This window comes from Rhinatrema bivittatum, chromosome 13 (assembly GCF_901001135.1).
Source record: "Rhinatrema bivittatum chromosome 13, aRhiBiv1.1, whole genome shotgun sequence".
Taxonomy (NCBI): domain Eukaryota; kingdom Metazoa; phylum Chordata; class Amphibia; order Gymnophiona; family Rhinatrematidae; genus Rhinatrema; species Rhinatrema bivittatum.
Window position 1 is genome coordinate 12,738,146 of NC_042627.1, and position 21,382 is coordinate 12,759,527.

General features: G+C 43.5%; 2 protein-coding genes across 10 annotated transcripts in view; one reads left to right on the forward strand and one right to left on the reverse strand.

Moving 5' to 3' along the window:
• CCDC33 (coiled-coil domain containing 33) overlaps window positions 1–4,977 on the forward strand; it is a 294,341-nt gene extending 289,364 nt beyond the window's left edge. For all 5 annotated transcript variants that reach the window (XM_029574706.1, XM_029574707.1, XM_029574704.1 and 2 more), the window contains one exon: window positions 3,749–4,977. In XM_029574706.1, the coding sequence (XP_029430566.1) occupies window positions 3,749–3,811 (63 nt within the window). In that variant the 3' untranslated portion in view covers window positions 3,812–4,977. The remainder of the gene's footprint in view (window positions 1–3,748) is intronic.
• Window positions 4,978–9,179: 4,202 nt separating this feature from the next.
• LOC115075126 (cholesterol side-chain cleavage enzyme, mitochondrial) overlaps window positions 9,180–21,382 on the reverse strand; it is a 92,436-nt gene continuing 80,233 nt past the window's right edge. For all 5 annotated transcript variants that reach the window (XM_029575331.1, XM_029575332.1, XM_029575334.1 and 2 more), the window contains 4 exons: window positions 20,550–20,716; window positions 16,442–16,520; window positions 15,110–15,301; window positions 9,180–10,433 (listed from right to left, as the gene is read on the reverse strand). In XM_029575331.1, coding sequence (XP_029431191.1) covers window positions 10,320–10,433; window positions 15,110–15,301; window positions 16,442–16,520; window positions 20,550–20,716 — 552 coding nt within the window. In that variant the 3' untranslated portion in view covers window positions 9,180–10,319. The remainder of the gene's footprint in view (window positions 10,434–15,109; window positions 15,302–16,441; window positions 16,521–20,549; window positions 20,717–21,382) is intronic.

The window sequence follows — 21,382 nt, forward strand, 5'->3', positions numbered from 1 at the left end:
AATATCCCGTGAAGGCGGGAAAGGTGCCAATTTCATCATGCAAAAATTGCAGAAACCAAAAGTAGTAACACTTGACTTAATATGGAATGCCATTAGAAAATAGCATTTCATCATTAGCTGGCTTGATAACTACATCTCAGAATAACATCCAACAAATGGAAATTAAGATTAATAATCAGGATAGTAGTATTAGAGATACATCTGGAAAAATAACACAAGTGCACGAAATTCAAACAAATTTGATCCAATCAGATAGCATGGTGAGAAGGAGGTTAGAAAACATTGAAAACAGAATGTGTTATCATCTGGGATAGACATCTGGGTAAGACATCTGGGATAGACATCTGGGTAAGACATCTGGGATAGACATCTGGGTAAGACATCTGGGATAGACATCTGGGTAAGACATCTGGGTAAGACATCTGGGATATATCCAGACTTTTTTCCCATAAAATGTCTTATTACCGTTTTTTAAGAACATGTTTAAAACTAAATCTCTATCAAAGAAGTGAGTAAATGATACTATTAAAGTTCCCCAGTATTCAATTTCTTCAACAGACGGGGCTTCTAAAAAAGCTGTCAATTCTGTTTGAAGATTTACCTCAGGGGATTGTTTTCCCTTATCATCTACTAATTTAGTTATTGGTGCATAATAAATCTTAGACAATGAAGGTAAAGACTCAGTCGGTAAACACAGAATCTCTGTTAAATATTTCTTAAATTGTTCTCTAGGGGAAATTAAACACATATATGGAAAATTCAATACCCTTAGGTTTTGATAACACATTCTGTTTTCAATGTTTTCTAACCTTCTTCTCACCATGCTATCTGATTGGATCAAATTTGTTTGCATTTCCTGCACTTGTGTTATTTTTCCAGATGTATCTCTAATACTACTATCCTGATTATTAATCTTAATTTCCATTTGTTGGATGTTATTCTGAGATGTAGTTATCAAGCCAGCTAATGATGAAATGCTATTTTCTAATTTTCTCATGGCATTCCATATTAAGTCAAGTGTTACTACTTTTGGTTTCTGCAATTTTTGCATGATGAAATTGGCACCTTTCCCGCCTTCACGGGATATTTCAGAAATCTTGTTGATTTCTGCTTCCGAATCCCCACCCTCTCCTGTTTTGGTTGTTCCCTGAATCACATTTTCAGTTAAGTTCTTACTCTCATTCACATTTTTCTCAATCACACCGTGACTAATCAAATGCAAATTCTCCATTGTACTCCCTTCATTTTCCCCCTCCAAAACTAGGTTACCTCCAGTTTGAACCAGTTAACTCTGTCGGGTCCTTGCTGGGTGCCACTGGTTGGGGGAAAGGGGGTTGCAGGCGCTCCTGGGCTCAGAGATATATAAGTGTCTATGAGGGACAGGTTATGTTCCTCCCCTGTTCCCTCTGCAGACTTTACCCCAGGTGTCGAGGCTGCAGCCGGGGCAAAATATCCCTCAATACATGGCTGCATAGGAGTGGGTGCGACTGGGACGGAGGACTCGGTACGTATTCGCCCCTTGCGCTTTGTATGAGGCATCACATTCAATTATTGAAGTTAGAATTAAATTGAGGGCTTACCCACGTGTCACTCCATCTTTATATGTCCAGGATCCTTTATTGGAGGGTCGAGGAGGATTGCGAGCTTTCATTCTGAAGAATTAGTTTGCACCAAGTCAGTCCAAAGTCAGTAGCAAAGTCGGAGCTAAGTCACTCGCGCCCAAGGGGCACACGCGGCTTTGGCGACACGCCAGCGGTTGCGACACGGCATAAAGGAGCTGGTTTTAAGGACCCGACCAGTCCCGCAGAAATGACGTCAGACGGGAGGGCAGTAGCTTCACCGTAGGGGCCCGGAACAGCAAGGCTCTCACCCCCGGTAGGCTCTGCAGCTGTTAAGCACTCCTCCTCCTCCTCTCCTCACAAGTAAGTCTCACTGGGCTGGCTTTCAGGACCCGACCAGTCCCTCAGAAATGACGTCAGACGGGAGGGCAGTAGCTTCACCGTAGGGGCCCGGAACAGCAAGGCTCTCACCCCCGGTAGGCTCTGCAGCTGTTAAGCACTCCTTCTCCTCCTCTCCTCCCCGGCTTTTTCTTTTGATGACATCGCGAACACTCCGGGAGGTGATCTTCGCCGCTTAGATGTGAAGAGAGTCTCGCTGCGTTACCTTGAAGTTACCAATGATTTCCGTGTATCGGATCACCTTTTTGTTCTCTGCAGTGGCCCGAACAGGGGTAATAAAGCCTCGAAGGCCATTATTGCCCATTGGCTCAAGGAAGCTATCGCGTCGGCTTATATCTGTAAGGGCCGTCCGGTTCCGAATGGTTTAAAGGCTCACTCTTTACGCTCTCAGGCCACTTCTTGGGCCAAGAGTCAAGCGGTCTCTCCTCAGGAAATTTATAGGGCAGCTACTTGGAAATCCCTGCATACCTTTGCTCAGCGCTACTGTCTGAATGTCCGGGCTCCAGTGTTTGGCTCCTTCGGATGGCAGGTTCTTCGAGCAGGACTGTCTCGGTCCCACCCTGTTTAGGCAAGCTTTGGTACATCCCAGAGTCTGGACCGATCCGGGAACATATAGGGAAAGGAAAATTGATTCTTACCTGCTAATTTTCGTTCCCGTAGAGCCACGGATCAGTCCGGACGCCCTCCCGCACTAGTTTTCCTCCGTCCGCTTGAAGTTTCTTTTTTTCTTCCATTTTCCAGATATCTGAATATCTAAATCCTCTCTTCTTTCTCAATGAAGGCACCAGAAGCATCTAACAGATTAATATGACAATATATATATATGTTATACAGAGCCTCGTTCCGTACAGAATTCTTTCTAATTGTTCAGTTGTTCAACTGTTTTGTTCTTGTTACTTGCTTGATCTCTAGGGAGTTTATCTGCTTTGAAAGTACTTTATACTGAAGGGAAAAGGGGAGGTTCTATCCTACTATGGGATGCCTTTTCAGTTCTAGTCTGTCTCCATCTGCTGAGATGGATGCACAACCCAGAGTCTGGACTGATCCGTGGTACTACGGGAACGAAAATTAGCAGGTAAGATCCAATTTTCCTACGCATCGCTCGATGCGATAACGTTTTGTTCTTCACGGAAATTGTCTCCATGATACGGTGGATAGGAAATTAGCCTAACCGATCCCTTTTTTTTTTTTTTATCACGGTGCTATTTCTGCTATATTTATAGCATTTTGAGGATTCTAGGCCTTAGCCGGATAAAGTTTGAGTTCCATATTCAAAAGCCATTTAGACGGATAACTCAAAATTTATCCATCTAAATGGCAAAACCAGAGTATTAAGACTTACCTAAATTTTAGCTGGATAATAAGTTAAGCGGCTAGAATTTAGGCGCATAAGTTAGTGCGTTCCAGAGACGTTTCGGGGAGGAACCGGTACCTCAGCCACTGACCTGTCCTAAAGTTTGCCCTTATTATGTCAGTGATAGGATCACTCTTTACCTCTGCCACATTGCCTTTTGCCCTCTTGCATCTTCTCAGTCTCAAGTTTTGAACACTGCAATCAATAATCGATTGCCATTGTGCTCAAGACCAGACACTGGCAGTACAGTATCCTGCGGTAGCACGATTTTTCTCATCAGAGTTACTGTTATCATGTATTGCAACATAATGCCTCTCAAAGTGTGACAGTATTTTCTATAGCTATTATGGAAATTCTCCTCTGTATTGTAACATTTTTAAAACTAAACAATAAAAAAATGTACCTCAATGTGATTTGTATTTCCTTTTTGCCGCAGGTGAATAATGCCGAATCCCCATCAAACCTGCGGCGACACCAGAAGTTGGATCCTCTAGTATGACGTCTTAAGAGCAAAAGATGAGTCTCTAAAGAGGGAGGGATCCAAAACAGTGTAGCTTCCTGGGGTTATTTTGCCGGGGATGACTTTCTCTTTGCCACTCCCAGCTCCCTCATTGCGCATCTTCCTGTGCATTATTTCAGAGGTGCTATACAGCCAGCCTCTCCAACTCTGAAGGCTGTAATGAGCTGGACACGACCAATAACAACAACAAATACTAATAGCTGCACTAAATGGCTCTTATACCAATCATGTAACTTAATGGACATTTCTGCTCAAATAAATGCAAAATCTTATCAGCAAGCAGGTACCGAGCCCATTCTCTTCCAAAGCCGACACCTCTGTCTTACCTCCCCAGAGCCCAGAATACTGTGACTATTTCTCTGATGGAGCTCCTTTACATAGTATTTCCTGGGCACCACTTATAGGTCCTTGACATTTCCTGTGAACGAAGCAGTCTCACCCCTTAAGTGTGCAATTGGAATTGATGCAATTATTTGACTAATTTGATGACTTACAGATATGTCTTTTACATCTCAAGTCCTAGAATAATCAAGATCCTCTTAGAACATCAAGATGTAACATCTAATTAAGAAACAGAGCTTCAGGGATTTCTCATGATTGTTCTACAGTGAATAAATCCCAACAGGGTGTGTGGTTATAAAAATAATGAATGCGGATGTTGGGGCCAGATGTACTAAGCATTCTCATAGATGGAAAAAATTCTTTAGTATATCTGGCTCTTTAGATCAACTGCCTTCAGCATGGAAGAAGTACATATGTCTCAACAACTGCAAAGTCTGGAGTCTGGTATTCTACTTTACTACATGGTTTATTTTCTTTTTTCATTTTACTGTAGGTAATCCATTTGTTTTTTCAAAAGTTGTAATAATTTAGTGAGGTTAAGAGTATTGATATATACTGATAACATATTTCTTATAATCTTGCATTCAAACATGTATTGTACTATTCATCCATTAATTAGAATACAACTTTTAGGGATGTGCATTCGTTTTTAAAAATTGCAAAAAAAATGCAGTGAATGAGCCCATTTTCAGTTTGTTCCAAATTGAACGGACTGAAAATACCTCAGATGAAAATACCCCAAAATTTGTAAGTGTTTTTCATATTCATTGCCTTAAAAAAAAAAAAAAAAAAAAAAAAAAAAAGGACCTCTGATGGTCCAGCAATGTCACCGCGTTCCTGCACTGAGGCCTAGCCATAGACCGGGCCAAGAGTTGACACAGAGCTGGGTCCAATGCCAAGACCTGGTCCCAGGGCCTGCCAGGAGCGGGTCAGGCCAGGTCTTTCAGATGTATCAGGGCTAGGGAGCTTCCAACCCGCCCTCCCTGCCTTCCCGAATCCATCGTGAAATAAAGAGCAATACCAGTTCTTCCTGCCTGGGTCCTGGGGCTTTGAAAATGGCAATATCTGCCTGGGGATGGTGCTGAAGTATTATACAACAAACTATTGCCAGCCGCACCAGAGGAATGCGCTAAAATGATGTCACTTTGGTACCATCTGCCTGGGAATGGTGCCATTTTTAAAATGCTGGGAGCCAGGAAGGAGGGACTGGGCACCTGCCTATTTCATCACTGGATCTGGGAAGGGTATAAGAGAGAGCCAGGGTGGGAGCTCCCTGGCCCCGGCAAGTCTGAAAGACTCAGCTCAGAGCTAGGCCTCAGCATCAGGGTATGACCCAGAGTTAGACCTCAATGCCTGCTTCTGACCTGGAACTAAGACGGCACTAGGGCCAGAGCTGGGACTGGATTTTGGTGCTGGGTCCAGACTTGGCATTGGGGCCAGGTGTTGGCAGCAGGGCTAAGCCTTGATGCCAGAGTCCAGCGCTGGGGCTGGATAACGGCACAGAGCCAAGCCCAGGGTTAGGCCTTAGTGCCAGATCCTGCCACATGGGGCAGTGTCCAGCTCGGGGCAGTTTTTTGCCTTGAGAAGGCCAGTGGTGGCCACTGATACTTTTATTTTTATTTTCCCCAGTGGGGTTTATTTTTTCTGTTTAATATTTGTTTTGGTATGGCAAATGAACTGAACTGAAAAAAAAAAGCATTAAATTAACTGGATAGAAATGAAAAAAGAATCCCAAAACAAAAAAAAACAAACTGAAACACAGGAAATGAAATAGCTCTTGCGCTCTGATAGGATTAGGAATTTTTCCATTTCTGATTTTCTTTTAAATAATGATTTCTATGGAGTGTCTGACCCTGCAAGCATGTTTTAGCTTAATACAAGAAGGAAACTCATGCAAATTATATAAGGGAAGAGAGTTTTCATATAATTTTCCCCAGGTACTGTTTAACAGCATGGGTGGGGTGCTTTCTCTTGTCCCTTTTTCAGTGCAGATAGAGATTTCGTTCTGAAATCCCCACCCATCATTAATGTGCAGACTGTGCACCTGCCACGCAGTACCCGCAGGCCTGCAAGCAAGGCCATCAATCTCAACATCACCCCCTGTTTACGAAGCAACCCTTGCCATGCTTCTTATGGTAGCATTTCTGCATAGTAACATAACAGATCAAGGGTTTTCAACTCAGGACACCCCTAGCAGTCAGGTCTTCAGGATCTCTAGCAGGGATTACATGAGAGAGATTTACATGCACTGCCTCCGTCGTATCCAGATCTCTCTCCTGCGCATTCACTGCAGGTATCCTGAAAAGCGGGCTGAGCGGCTGGATTTGGTCCGAGGGCTGGGTTGATAACCCCCTGTGGTAGATTCAGCAGAAAAAGTCCAGTGGGCTCATCAAATGCATTGAATTATTCCTGTCCACATTTCTATTAGCCCAAAGCTGCCAGAAATATGAAAAAAAGGGATATTCCTAAAGGATATGACAGAAAAAAAAGGAAAAAAGTGGGTGGTGGCATTTTTAATCTTTTATTCTCAGGCATTTGACTTTCAAAGATCACGGCTCAGTGAAAGTTTAATATTATTTAAGAGAACTTTGGTTATTTTGACTAAAAGTTTCCCCCCCTTAGGAATGATAAAATGAGGGACAGTTATGAGGCAAAACTAGAGTGAAATTGTGTGCTTAATGCGTCATGGTTAAGTAAATCCCAAGATGCATTGTGCAGGACTAGCCCATTGGCTATGAACCAGGGCATCCAACATTCAGGTCGGCTTCTCCCACTGCTGTTTCTTGTGACCTTAGAAAGTCCCTGAACCCTCCACTGCTGGGCAGGGAATTGATTGTAACGTGCCTTGAGCTTGGATTTGAAAAAGTGAGTAATATTAAAATCCTCTCAGGTTGGGGCCTACTGCTCTGCCCAGAGCCTGGGAACTAGTAACCAATGCATTCATACTTCAGAAGTTGCATTTTCTCTTAATAAAGATTCTTTGACTCTTTAAATAAAGCAGAATGTCATCAGTACTTTTCAGAATGGGGTACAACATCTCTTATATACACAAAACAAAAGCAAAGACAAATTTATAACTTACTAGTAAGGACTGCTGGCTATGCTACTCTTCAATATTAAGAATGGTTTCAAGATAAGTTCAGAATGCACATTGAATTTATTTATGCTAACAGGAGCACCGTGACTGGTGGTATTCCTTAATTTTATAAAATACATGCGCTCTTGACCAATTAGAAAGTGCTGTCATTCCTATCTGTTTAACAAAATAAAAGTCCTGTGACTCGGCCATGGCCTGTTGCATGGTGGAACAGGAGCTCCATTTTCAATTTTCCCTGGGGTAGGTGGAGCTTACGAATGCTACAGGGACAATGAGGTAAATACTCCAGGGAAGGGAGGAGAACTGCTCCTCTGGGGATAACTCCTGCTAGTCAAATAGAAATGCCAAGAGAGTTCAGTCTCTTCTGAAACTTCCCATCCAGCCCATATATACTGACCTGCGTCACCTAAAGAAGGTGAGAAAAGACAAAAATAAGTAATAAATAAAAGCCACTTTTTAGTTAACTAAGATGTTCAGATAGCTTCATCTTCTAAGGCATGGGCTGAGTTAATCCTGATGTCACTCCTGTTGCAATCTATGGATTTGTGGTTCCAATTTCCCTAAAAAAGACAAGCCAGGTCCAGAGATGCAGTGGGGTAAAATCAAGACTAGCTTAGCCTGTTCTTTTTGACAGGGAGCTATCTGGTCACCTCATGGTTGACTGATGGCTAAATCAATATGAGAAATACGAGTGCAGAACAGTAAAATGTCAGCAGCTGGGCCTTAGCACTTCCTTTTGGTATTATCAGGGCTGGTGCACAGGTATTGGGTGCCCTATGCACTTGTGTGCATGTTATAAAATCGGGGGTCGGCGCGCGCAAGGGGATGCACATTTGTGCGACCTGCACGCGCTGACACCCATGGCCTTCCGCAGGTCCCTACCCCCTATACTAACCTTCCTACCCCTTCCCCTAACCTTCCCGCCCCCTCCAGCTCCTCCCCAAATCCTTATCTTACTTTTTGCACCTGCTTCGAGCAGGCGCAAGTTGCACACGCCGGCACAGCAGCAAATGGCCGCTTTGCAGGGTGCCTCTAGCCACGCCCCCTCCCTTTCCCGAAGTCCCGGGACTTACACGCGTGACTGGGCCTTTGAAAATTGGCCCAGCGCACGTAAGCCCAGCCACGCGTGTACATTTTTTAAAAATCTACCCCTTACGTTCCTTGTCTCATTCACACACGCACCCTTACACAGGCTCCCTCCCTCCCTCTCTCTCTCTAACACCATTGCTCTCTCATACAAACACAATCCCTCTCACACACACACACACAAACAGAGGCGCCGCTCACGGCCCTGCCTATTGGGATGCACCAGTACTGCATATTATTATCTCTGTCTCTCCAGTTTGGGCTCTCAAGGATTCAGTCTGTAGGAGGATTGGCCCTCTGGAAGTTAGATCCAAAAGCAGAGCGCGATTCAGCTGCACCACTAACACACATTCAACCTCAGATCTTCCTGTAGGAAGAGAGAATGGTAACCTATCAGGAACCCAATCATTTAAGAGAGGGCATCCAGTTAACAAAACATATTCAGATGTTTTATATTTTTGTTACAAATATGTTGATAAATAGAATTGATATGGATTTTGTATGCTGTCATTTTTGCTGTTAATTAATGATTGGTTGTCTGTCTCACAGTGCAGAGAAAACAATAAAGCAGTTATTTTTTATTAAAGCCGGGTGCCTCTTGTTAGGTTTTTCTTGTTAAATACATTAATGCTGAATTCTAAGACTGACATAATAGAACTAACTGGCAGATAATTGATGGCATCATAATTTGTAAGGGGATTTTAAGAGTGGGTAAGACAATTTGGAATAAATGTATACTCTTGCTTACCTGGAGATGGATTTTCCAAGCCATATCAGAAAACGACCTGGTGTGAGTCAGACAAAATCCAAGCCAAGCGTCAATCTGTTTTATTTATTTATTTACCGACATTAAAATGCACATCATATCGGTTTACATTTTAACAAAAAGGAGGAAACATACAAAACAGGGGAGGGGCGGAGGACAACAGTTAAATATGAACTAAGAGGCTCAGGAACAGCAAAAGCCAATAAACACTGCAACTAGTAAAAGCGAGAAAGGAGAGAGATGGAACGATTTACAAGAATACAACATTTTTTACATTTTTATATGTGCTGGATAACTGCATAAAATTTATAAATGGGGAAATATAGAACAACAGGTGAGGAAGGCACATGGAACCTGGAAAATGGTGACTGTGCCTTGGAGATTTCACTCATGTCTAGCAAATGTAAAATTGCTGGTATAAATCGGGGGCTGGTTGAGAAACGTGCTTAGATTATGTGAAGTCTTTCTCTTCACTCCCCAACTAGCAGACTAGGCAAATGGGGGACCAGCTCACGTTGAGAAAATAAATTGAACTGCGTCAGACAAGTCTGAAGCTACCAAAACATTTGAGTTTTCCGCCTGAACTAAGCCCAGTGCTGTGCAGAAATCCATTCTGAATCTGGCTCTTGCTGCTTGGGCCAGAGGGTGCTGGAAACCCATCACAGCAGCTCTGAGTGGGAGCCCTACCCTACCCTACTGGCTGCTGGCTCCATAGCACACACGTACGGGGCTCTAGAAGGTACTGCGCTCCAATGCCCTTAGCCAGAGAACTGCCATTGCAATGGTTGAGCTAAAGCAGAGAATAAAAGTGCCTACAAAGAGAACATTCTCAAAAAAACTGCAAAGAAAGGCTCCTAGCACTGTATCTCCAGTAAAGACAGGTCCTGGTGTGCCTGGAAGACCAAAGGATCAGCAAGAAATTGCTGGGTAAAAATGACAAAGGAGAATGATTAGGAATAAAGACTTTATTTTACTAACTCTTTCTAGTAACCCCAGACAAATAATTATTTATAAAGAATTACAAGTGTGCATGGTACATGCGTAGCCCTGCTATCTAGTAGATGCCACCGTGCTTTCTGTCTTATTTGGTCTTTCTTACAATGGATAAATCCACTTTAAACACTGCCAAGGGACTGTGTTAACTGGGATTCTGTAACAGGCCCTGGTTAGCACTGGATTTTCCTTTCACACAGCAGTCAGTTGAGAGGACGCAATGTCAGCTGGATCGGCTTCTTTGGTACGAGAATGAGGTCAAAGGTGGTCTGCACATCCACTAATCTGTTGACTTCAATCTTGAAGTGCTGTAGGATCTGGTGAATAAAGCGAGAGGAGCAGGACATAAAGAGAAGTAATGGTAGCGTCTGTCTCACCTGTTGAGCCTCAGCTGGAACGACAACACTAAAGGGGGGGTTTCTTACTAGGGATATGGCTTTCTTTTTAGAAAAGAGTTCATGCATTTCATTTGATAGCAAACCAACAGTAGCCACTTTTGTTTTCGGAAGGTCAGTGAGAAAAACCCTGTAAAACCCCTGTACGGCGCTCCTACTCCTCGGCCTTTCCCTAAGCCCCAAGGCCTTCCCCCCTAGCCACCCACGTACGACATCCTAGGGGCTGTGCGCTCATTGCTAGCCAAACGGGTCAGGGGCAATTCCCAGTCCCAGTTGCAAAGCGGCACCAGCTGACCCTAGGGCTGACACCATTGAGCTACAGAACGGCGCCAGCGCCATTTTGAAATTGGCAGCTGCTGCAGCAGGAGCGACTGAGGCTCACTCCTGCCCCGCTTGGCCTTCGTCCATCCCCAAGGATAGAACATGTCACTGGCTCTGTGGAGGAGAGGGGGGAAGGCCCAGGGGTTTACTTTTCTATTGCTGCGGGGGGGGTTGGTGGGACATTTCTTTTCTGCTCTTTCATGTGTTTTGTTTCAATTTGTTTTTCTTTCCATTTTATGATGATTTTGTTCAAACAAAACAAAACCAAAACAAATATTTTCTGTGCATATCCCTATTTCCTACAGAACAGATCCTTGCTAAAAGGGGGAGGGTCCTGGATCCCAGGTTAACTGAGCAAACAGTGTGACATTGTTGTAATATAGGCAATGGGCCCTGGTTTTCTTATTTTTTTTTTATGTTTTGTCTTTAATGAATTGTAATATGCAAACTCAGATAAATAATATCCTTAACCCTTCTATCATGGTAAATCTCACAACAAGCTTCAAAATTTAACACTGAATGTAGTGTTGCTCCTGAATGATCTGTGAAAAAAACAAACAAACCAATCCTAACCCTAACCCTAACCCTAGGACATGATCTCAGTCAGGTCATGAATTTCTTAACATAAGCCCTAGCTTTTTAATGGCCGTGTTGGAAATATAAGATTGAAATTATTACTAGCAACAGCCGTTATTACTATCGCTCTTCAGCTCCTCACTACCTCTCCTCTCTTATCTCTCCTTTCACCCCTCCACGGGAAGTCCGCTATCTATTGCCCTTCTCCTCTGCCACCAACACTCAACTCCATAATTTCCTCCTGGCTGCACCGTATGCTTGCAATTGGCTTCCTGAGATAATGCGTCATGCCTAATTCGAATCCATCCTAAAAATCTACCTTTTTAATCTTAACCCCGGATTATCCTGCTTTATAGCCTTATTGATTTTAACCATTTTCATAATACATTCCCAAACTCTCTTTTGCCCAGTATGTTTGTCCTGATTAGACAGTGAGCTGTACTGAGAAGGGACTGCCTGCAATGTGCCTTTGTACGGTGCTCTATAGATTAAGCAGCGCTGTACAAGAGATGAGTAGCAATAATAGTGGTAGTTCAAATGGTAACTTTTAGCAGTATAAAGGACTTCTGCAGCTAGGCGGTGGCCGCTGAGCACAGGAGCACGTTCAACGGCCGCTTCTTAGCCGCACAAGTCCCGTTTATCTGGCTGAATAGCGCTGAAGGCACTTTGAATATCGGGCCCTGTATTTTTCCCCCAAAGGTGGGACGTACAACCGGTGGTGCTCGGCACAGTCGCATTCTGAATCCCACAGGATTTTCCCCCAGTGCTAAAATGCCACCAGGAAAAATACTGCGGTGGTAAAGGGCTCAAAAATATTACAAGTTGGCAACCCTGGAACTGGAGGGGCCGCCGTCAGTTAAAAGGGTCAATGGCCCCAGTCAATCTCCCCCCGCGCAAGGTGGAAAAAAACACTGGTGCTCTCCATAGACCCCCCACCCCCACCCCACTCTCTCTCTCTCCCCTGCCACCCCTGGAGGCAGCAAAGTGAAAAAATATGTTAAAATGTGTTTATAAATTCGTAAGGAGAGGCTAAAGGATATAAATATGTACACCCTGGAAAAGAGAAGGTGCAGAACAGATAAGATGCAGACCTTCAGATACCTGAAAGGTTTCAATGATGCACGACTTTCAAACTTTTTCTGTAAGGAACAGTAGAACTAGGGGGTCACGAAATGAAACTCCAGTGGGATGGGGATGAATCGGCTCCAGCGTCAGGAAATATTTCTTCATGGAGAAGGGTGGTGGATACTTAGAATGCCCTCCCCCAAGAAGTGGTGAGGATGAAAACAGTAAATGAATTCAAAAGGACATGGGATAAACGCTGCGGATCCCTAGAGGCTAGAAATGAAGAAAAGATTCCATGGAGGTAACCCGCACGGAGCGGCAGGTACTACCCATATCAGAAGGCACGGCGGGGGGTGGGGGGGTAACCTGCACAGAGCGGCAGTTACTTCCCTTAACAGAAGGCACGGGGGATAACCTGCACAGAGCGGCAGTTACTTGCATAAGCAACTAGCTGGGCAGTCTGGATGGACCATTTGGTCTTTATCTGTCATCATTGCTAAGTTAGTATGTAAAGATCTAGGTAAGGCCTTCCCTTCAAGTAACTATTCAGCACCCTGAGGCCAGAACCTCCTAACCCTCCAGACCCTCCCAGCACTTAAAAGTGAAGATATGCTGGTGTAATGGGGACTTAGGCACCAGGCCTGGTGATGGCCATTTTTCAAAATGGTGCCAGCTTCCCCTATAAATTTTATAAATTCTTTTTTTTTTTTTTTTTTTTTTTTTACTATGGCCACCTCCAGGGGCAGTGGGCGGGGTTAAAGCAATGGGACAGGGGATCTATGGAGATTCCTGGGAGCATTTTTCTTGGGAGGGGGTGTTATTTAGGGAAATCAGTCCCTTTAACAGACAACGGCCCATAGGCCTGGGGCCACCATCATGATATTTTGGGGCCCTTTACAGCCATGCTACGTTTCCCTGTGATATTTTATTGCCGGGGAAAATAACACAGGATTATTTCCATCTAGGTGCGGTTACTCTGGGCCATTGGCATCTTTAAGCCAATGTTCCAGGAGCACTGAGACGTGCATGAGCTCTTGGAGGACGTTAGCTACAACCCAAGAGTTGTAGTTAACTTCAAGTCAAAGAATGCAGCTTGTGATTTTTGAGGCAAGCTGCGTTATTTGATTTATATGGTTTAGGGTAGTAATGAGCTGATTAGCATGTCGATATATTCCTCACAATGCCAGAGGCAGAATAATGCAAGGTATTTCACATACCTTGTTTTATCACCTGTGTTAGGCCTCTTACCCAGTAGTAAACGTCCTACAAGATCTAAATAGGTGCGCGCATGTTATAAAATCAGGGTTGGCGAACGCACCTGGGAGGGAACTTTCCAACCAACTACACTAACCTCCCTTCCCCTAACCTACCCGCAACCTAGGCGCCCCCCCCCCCCCCCCCCAATCTTTATTTTACCTTTTGCGCCTGCCGGCACGCAATCCCCCACCACAGCGACAAATGGCTGCTCTGCTGGGGCCTCTAGCCCCGCCCCCACCCCGAGGCCCCGGGATTTACACGCCTACTGCTTTGAAAATCTACCCCTTAATGTACTAAGGATATATACAATGGAATAAGGAAGAGATTTTCTAAACTTATGTGACGGGGACCCCAATATAGGTCCTAGTCACTAGATTTGTGTTTTTGAGACATTCCAAAGCAGATCACTTATCCTCTGTGGTTTCTAGCAATGTGTTTTCTGACAGAGATTCCTTGAGAGATTTTGGTATATTTCTCTAAGGAGCGTCATGAAGAATAAATCACTAAGGAGAGCTTCCATAGATCAAAATAAGGAGGTGTTCAGCGCAGGAAATGTTCTTTTTGATTCACGCATCTTTGGAGTTGGGGATAAATCTTTACCCTAGCCATGGGTTCCCTTGCTAAATGTAACTATCTAATCTCTACCCAGAAACCATAGTGCTTTGGTGACACAATATGATATCCATTGGCCCTATTAGACAAGAGACTAAAACTCGGCTTTCCTGAATCACAGTGCACTACGCAACTACCAATCTATGTAACCGTCCTCAGGTTTAAGGCAGATACTAAGAGATCATTTTCTGAAATGGCAAATATAACATTTATTGCAATGTCTTAATGCATTCTGTGTTATCTAGCCATGCTGCCCTACACAAGATGGTGCTGGCCGTCCATTGCTCCTACCGTGTGACAGGGGCCGACCAATGGCACCAGTAGCCCCTGTGACATAGTAAGGTCAAAGGCTATCGGTGCCATTTTGAATACCGGCAGCCGACGGTGTGAGTGCAGTAGATGGCTCCCGGACCCCCCGCTGGACTACTAGGGAGTTTTGGTAAGTCTTGGGGGGGTCAGGAGGGTGGGAGGGTTTGTTTAAATTCGCTCCTTTAGACGGCCGAATAATTTGGTGAAGATTCGTTGTATTTCTGGGGAATCGCGATACATTTCGCTTCCCCACGAATACAACGAATATGGTCCTATACATTGCGGATTACCAATACATTGCAGACGAATGCACACCCCTAATTAGTAGAATCAAACGCCTAACTTCCTGATTCAACAGGAAACCTCGGTACCTTAACATGCTGTGCTATGATATTTGTTACCCAATAGTCTCGGCCTGTGCCAGTACTGAAGTGAGGGGACGGGGGGAAGAGACTCACGTTTATCAAGAAGAGCACCATCTCCAGTTCTGCCACCCTGCGGCCAATGCACTGGCGAGGGCCAAAGCCGAAGCCCAGGCCTTTGAAGTGGTTGTTCTCCTTGTTCAGCCACCTCTCTGGGATGTATTTCTCAGGCCTGGCAAAGATTTGTGGATCTCGACCCATTGCATACAGCCCAACCTGCACGAGTGACTGCAGAAGCAAGAAAAGGCAATTGGAAAGTTATAAAAAAAAAAAAAAATTGTTTCAGCCTTTAGTTGAGCAAATAATAAGCAAGGTCTATAACATTCAATTACTGTAGAAAACTAACATGAATACTATGATACTGCCGTGTATTACTCAACATGTGAAATCTGAAGATGTTATTGACTCCTACAAATGCTTCTTTCCAAAGAGGTACTAATATTATTTGCTTAGGCCTCATCTCCTTAAAAGCTGGGCTCATTTGAAGAGTTTGCAGTAGTGGTGAGGATAAATATTGGCTTGCTATCACTTTCTCATTTTTAGAATATTTGTGCAACATATTACTGTGACGGCCAATGATATGTATGTTGTTAAATTTTACTAGAATAATTTATAATTCATTGTCAATAATGAATAAAAAGCATAATAAGGACACAAATAAACTGTATAATTAAGGACACAAAGAGGGTAATTTTCAAAGCTAAAGTATGCAACATATTTTCCCTTTGAAAATCCTTGGAACGTGCGCACACGAACTTCTCCGCACAAAGTTACAGCTGCTCGTGGCCTGGGTAGCCCGAGCATGTGGAATTAGGTGCATACATTTTAAAATTGAATGTACGTACATAAAGCCAAAACTCTTCCCCAACTCTGCCCCTGACAACATCCCCTTTCTGAGTCCACAAAGGTACATGAATAATCAAATTATGCATTTACGTTTTGTACAGAAAGACCAGCACATAAAACCGGGTTTTATGCAAACACATTGCTTTGAAAATTTGGCCCACAATCACACTACCTACTCTACTGGCTTTTTTTTTTTTTTTTTATGAACTCTTAAGAAACCTTATGTTGTGCAGTTTTATTCCCCAATTATTCCAATCATGGCCTCCCTGTTAATTTAAAGCTTCTATTTTGGTTTTTTTTTTTTAATCTATGTGTCTTATCTTTCTGTCTTAACTCGATTGGAAGGCCCAGGGACTGTCTCTGATGTCCCTCTGTACGTGCTGCATATGTCTGGTATGTGCTATACAAATGAACATAACAATAATAATAATAATAATAATAATAAAGTTGCACGCAGACACTCTCTACTTGCAATCCACATTTTGCTCTCATTATTTCTACCCATTCAGGGCTGATTTTTACCCCAGATGGAATGAAGTAGTTCTGGATCACGGTATCCTGTCGGGTGTACCTCTGTAAACTCACCGCCACCGGATGAAGCCTGGGAAAGAAGAAGGCAGGAAACATAATTTTTTTTTGGCATTGCTGGAGCAACAAACATTCATAAAATACATTAAATACTGCCACTCTCTGGCAGGATGAGAGTTAAGGGATACTTACAGGAGGTAATTACATTTTTGGTTCAAGCTAAGACGACTTGGACTTTCTTCGTGTATGTGCAAGTTTGGAGAGGGTTCAAGTCAGGGGTGTTCTTGATTCCAATGACCCCAGCCTTTTTTGCAAACGGGTTTAGCCTTCAACTCTCTTAAAGTGAAAGTAGCAGCATTGTCCTTTGACAAAGATAAGGTGCACAGTTCCTCTTTGGTTTTGTTGTGCAATTTTTGAGGAGGGAGAAACATTTACGCCCCGCCCCCCCCCCCCCCCCCCCAATTCAGAGCATAGTTCCACCCTAGAATTTAAATTTGGTGTTGACGGCCTTGTGTAAACCCCCTTTATGAGCCAATCAGAAGGTATTATTACGCTGAAAATGGTATTCTCGGTGGCTATCTACTCTGCGAGGTGTATTTCAGAATCGCAGGCCTTATCGTGTAGAGACTCATTCCTTCAGTTTTGGGAGGACGGGGTCTCTATTCACATGGTGCCATCCTTTTTACTGAAGGTGCTTTCTTCTTTCCATTTGAGCCAACTGTGCAGTTACTGGCATTTATGAAGTCGTTTATTGTTCTACGGCTCATTCCAAGGAACTTCATGTCTTGGAAACATAGAAACATTACAGCAGAAAAAGACCATATGGCCCATCTAGCCTGCCCATCTGCCCAATTTCTCAAGCCTTACCAGTCCCGTCACTCCCTCAGAGATCCCCTGTATTTATCCCATGCTTTCTTTAATTCAGATGCTGTGTTTGTCTCCACCACCTCCACTGGGAGGCCATTTCATGCATCCACTACCCTCTCTGTAAACAAATATTTCCTAAGATTATTCCTGAGCCTATTCCCCTTTCATCCTCATCCCATGACTCCTCGCTTTAGTGCCTCCTTCCTTTGAAAGAGGCTAGCCTCCTGTGCATCGAAACTTTTGAAATATTTAAATGCCTCTATCATATCTCCTCTATCTCATCTTTTCTCTAGCATATACATGTTTAAATCTTTAAGTCTATCCTCATATGCTTTAGAATGAAGCCCACTGATCATTTAGTAGCCACCCTCTGAACCAACTCCAACTGGTTTATATAATTTTGAAGGTGTGGCTCCAGAATTGTGCACAGTATTCCATTTACTGGCCACCCTCTGAACCAACTCCAACTGGTTTATATCACTGAATTGCACAGTATTCCAAATTAGGTCTCACTAGGGACCTATAAAGGGCCAATATCACCTCCCTTTTTCTGCCAACCATTCCTCTCTCTATGCAGTCAAGCATTTTTCTGGCTTTTCCTGTCACGTTATCCACCTGTTTGGTCAGCTTAAGATCATCAGATATAACCTTGCTTAGAAAAAATTTCACCTCCAATACTGTACCTCCCTCTTGGGCTTTTGCAGTCTAAATGCAATACTCTGCATTTTTTAGAAGAGCTCTTCAGAGATATTTGAAGGTTACAGATGACTTTCCTGCATGGGATCATCTCTTTGTGTTGTTCAATGGTCATAACAAGGGAGTGAAAGGGTTGAAGGCATCTATTGCTAGAATGGGTTAAGGAGGTGATAACTACTGCTTTCGTTTGCAAAGGATTTCAGGTTTTAATAGGGCTTCAAGCTATTTCTGCTAGGGTACAGGCTGTATCCTGGGCAGAGTATCATTTGCTGTTGCCAGAAGAGATTTCCAAGGCGGTGACTTGGACTTCTTTACACACTTTTTCCAAGCATTGTGGGCTGGATGTTCATGCTCCAGATGCCACAGTATTTGGAGAAAGTATTTTGGGAATGGGTCTTTCAAATTTCTTCCCAGTTTATGGAAGATTGGGTACATCTGAAGACCAGTCTGCTGTGTGTAAATATACTCAGAATGTTTATGGCATTCAAATCCTCACGTCATTGTTAACTTGGTTACAGGTTATAGAGATTGTAGGTGGCACAGTAACTTAAGTACCAAGGGTACAGTAAACTTTTCTTCTCTGTCTTCTCATCTAAGAGAAAAACCCATTCATCTGGACTGATCTATGGGCCTCAAGAAAAGAAAATTAACAGGTAAGTACCAATTTTCCCTTCATTAGGAATCAACACCAGATTCCCGCATCAACTCCTTAATGACTGCTTCAAGCACGTGTCCCTCTTTCTTGCAATGCCAGACAGTACAACCTTGAGTCCTGGGCTGCCTGTGGAGAAATAGCACAGAAACCTCTGGGCTCCTCTGTTATACTGAATCCACTCAACCTTAGACACCTCCCAATAGGGCATCATGGCTGTGTGTCTGTGGAGATAGATCTCACTAGTAAAGGGCATTGTAGGGACCCCCTTATATGTGTAGATCTCATTCCAGTGAATGAATACATCTGTTGAAAAGTCGATTTTTGAAGATGTAGGTCACTTTTCATAGACTATGGCTATTTGCATGCAACGAGTTTGAGTCATGGTATAAATATATGTCTATTTTATTTCAGTCAACTGCCTAAATGTTCTTGTATGAGATGTGTGTGAGGGGCAGATTCATTCTTCATTTAGATATTGGGATTTTCCCAAAATATTTTATGATGTCTTCTTTAATGCTGCACAAGGTTACATCTTTTTACCATAATTCTGTTTCTGTTCCATTGACCTTTGTAGTTGATACACTGAAATTCTTCTAAAATGACTACATTTGCCAAACCTAGCTTGAGGGAATGAAGAACATTAATGGTAAGAAAACCTGCTCTGTCGTGCTGGTAGATCTGAGTTACAAAACACTTGCTAAAAATATGAAATGTTTATATAGCCCCTGCCCCAACTTCTCCTGGCATGCAGAGGCTCACTAGAGAGGTCGTGCTCCAGGACTGGACCAATGCTCCAAGGTTCTTCCTAAACAGGATGGAAAGAATTACTCTTTCAGGGCCATTAAGGGATTTTGTAACCTGGAGTTCTTCTGTTACAGGTCCATTCGGGAACAAAAATACACTCTACACCTCAGCTGTTATTCAAAATAATAAAATACTTTACTGGTCACTGCAGGAAAGCAAACTCCACAGCAGTACCAGGTCCAGATTTAGGCACGGGCGACGTAGGCAACTGCTTATGGCACCATATTCTGAAGCCGCCAAATATCCAGACCAAAGAGGATCCTGCTTCTGCTTGCTTTAAGGTCATGTGCCAGCAGAACAAAGAGGTGCTATGGTGGCACTCTGCCTATGGGCATCAAAATCTTAAATCCAGTCCTGAGCAGTATGCAACAGCGTAGTGCACCATTCGGTAGGTACAGAAAAATACAATCCACTGTATCAAAAAGCATTAAAAGCAATTCCTACACACCTAGGCGAGTAAGCGCTCTGGGTCAGGCACCCCCCCCCCCCCCCCCCCCTCTCTGGATGCAGCTCACCTATTTTCTATGTCTCTTTAATACTCTTTCTCCTCCAGTATTCAAAACAAACTAACTTCTGGCTGATTCCTTTTCTCAGTCAGCAACTCTTAAGACCTTTCTTTCCTTGTTAGGCAGTTTTCCATTTGAACTACAATCTTCTTCCGACCTCTGTGAAGTTCCCTCTAACATAGATCTTCAGGACACTCAGAAATATTCAGCAAACTCTCAGGAATCACTCGTGAACTCCAAGACAAGACCTCCCTTAGTCCTGCAGACCTAGGCACACTGACCTCGAGCCCCAGCCACCTTTCTAGGATAAGGAGCACCTACCACTACCTCTCTCTTGAAATAGGTACCCTCAAAAGAACCCTGAACCAATAGATACAGTCGTTTTGTTAAAAACATGACATCTCCCACTGCAGGGTGTCAGTAGACTTCTAACTTCCTACTCTACTCTAAATCACACACATCCAGCCGGGTCCTGTTGAGACACTAATTCTATTCTAATAAGGGCACAATTATACGACTTGTGGCCTCTAAAGAGCTGAACTAGACTTGTGATTCACCCCAACAGTTTGTTTACCTCAGAGTTTCTTTAATAGAAGCTTTCACCAGCGGAACTGATTTTAGCATCTTGGATAGGTCTCCTTGATTTGCTTCCCTTGCTGCAATGATCTCCGCTCGAAGTTTGTTCTGTACCTCTGGGAAGCGAGCAAGTTCATACAGGGTCCACTGGAGGGTCATGGACGTCTAGGAAAAGAGCAAAAAATGCTGCACTGCAAGGTTACATTAATGAAACAGATTGAGATGAAGCAAAATAATCTCACTGGCTGTGAGAATTCTGAGTAATGAGACACAACAGGATGAAATTCCAGGGAATTTATATATGATGAGCCATGCTGGTAGGTACAAGACTGCATCTCAAATCAAGTAAATACACTTGCAAAAGATATGCATATTTTATAACATACGTGCGTCCATGTGTGCTTGTGCACCGCTTTGAAAGTTATCATCTAAGATTGTAAGCCCTTTGGGGACAGGGAAAATACCTACTGTGTCTGAATGTAACTCGTCCTGATCCACTAATGAAAAGGTATGAGCTAAAAATATACAAATAAATAAGGGTTCTAATTCTTTTCATAAGAACATAAGAGCCATGCTAGGCCAGATCATTAGCTGCTGTCCCGAGGAAGCGCGCACCGGCAGCCGGCCGGCACGCAGAGTTTACTTCTGCTCCCAAGGAGCAGTAAGTATGAAAATAAAAATATTGGGGCTAGCTAGGCTAGATTTAGGGGTCAGGGTGGCAAGGGGAAAAGGGAGGAAGCTTAGATAGGTAGGTAGGGACGTTCCCTCCCAGTTCACTTCTTAATTAGAGCGGACCGGGAGGGAACTGGGAAGAAGCCCGATCGCATCGCC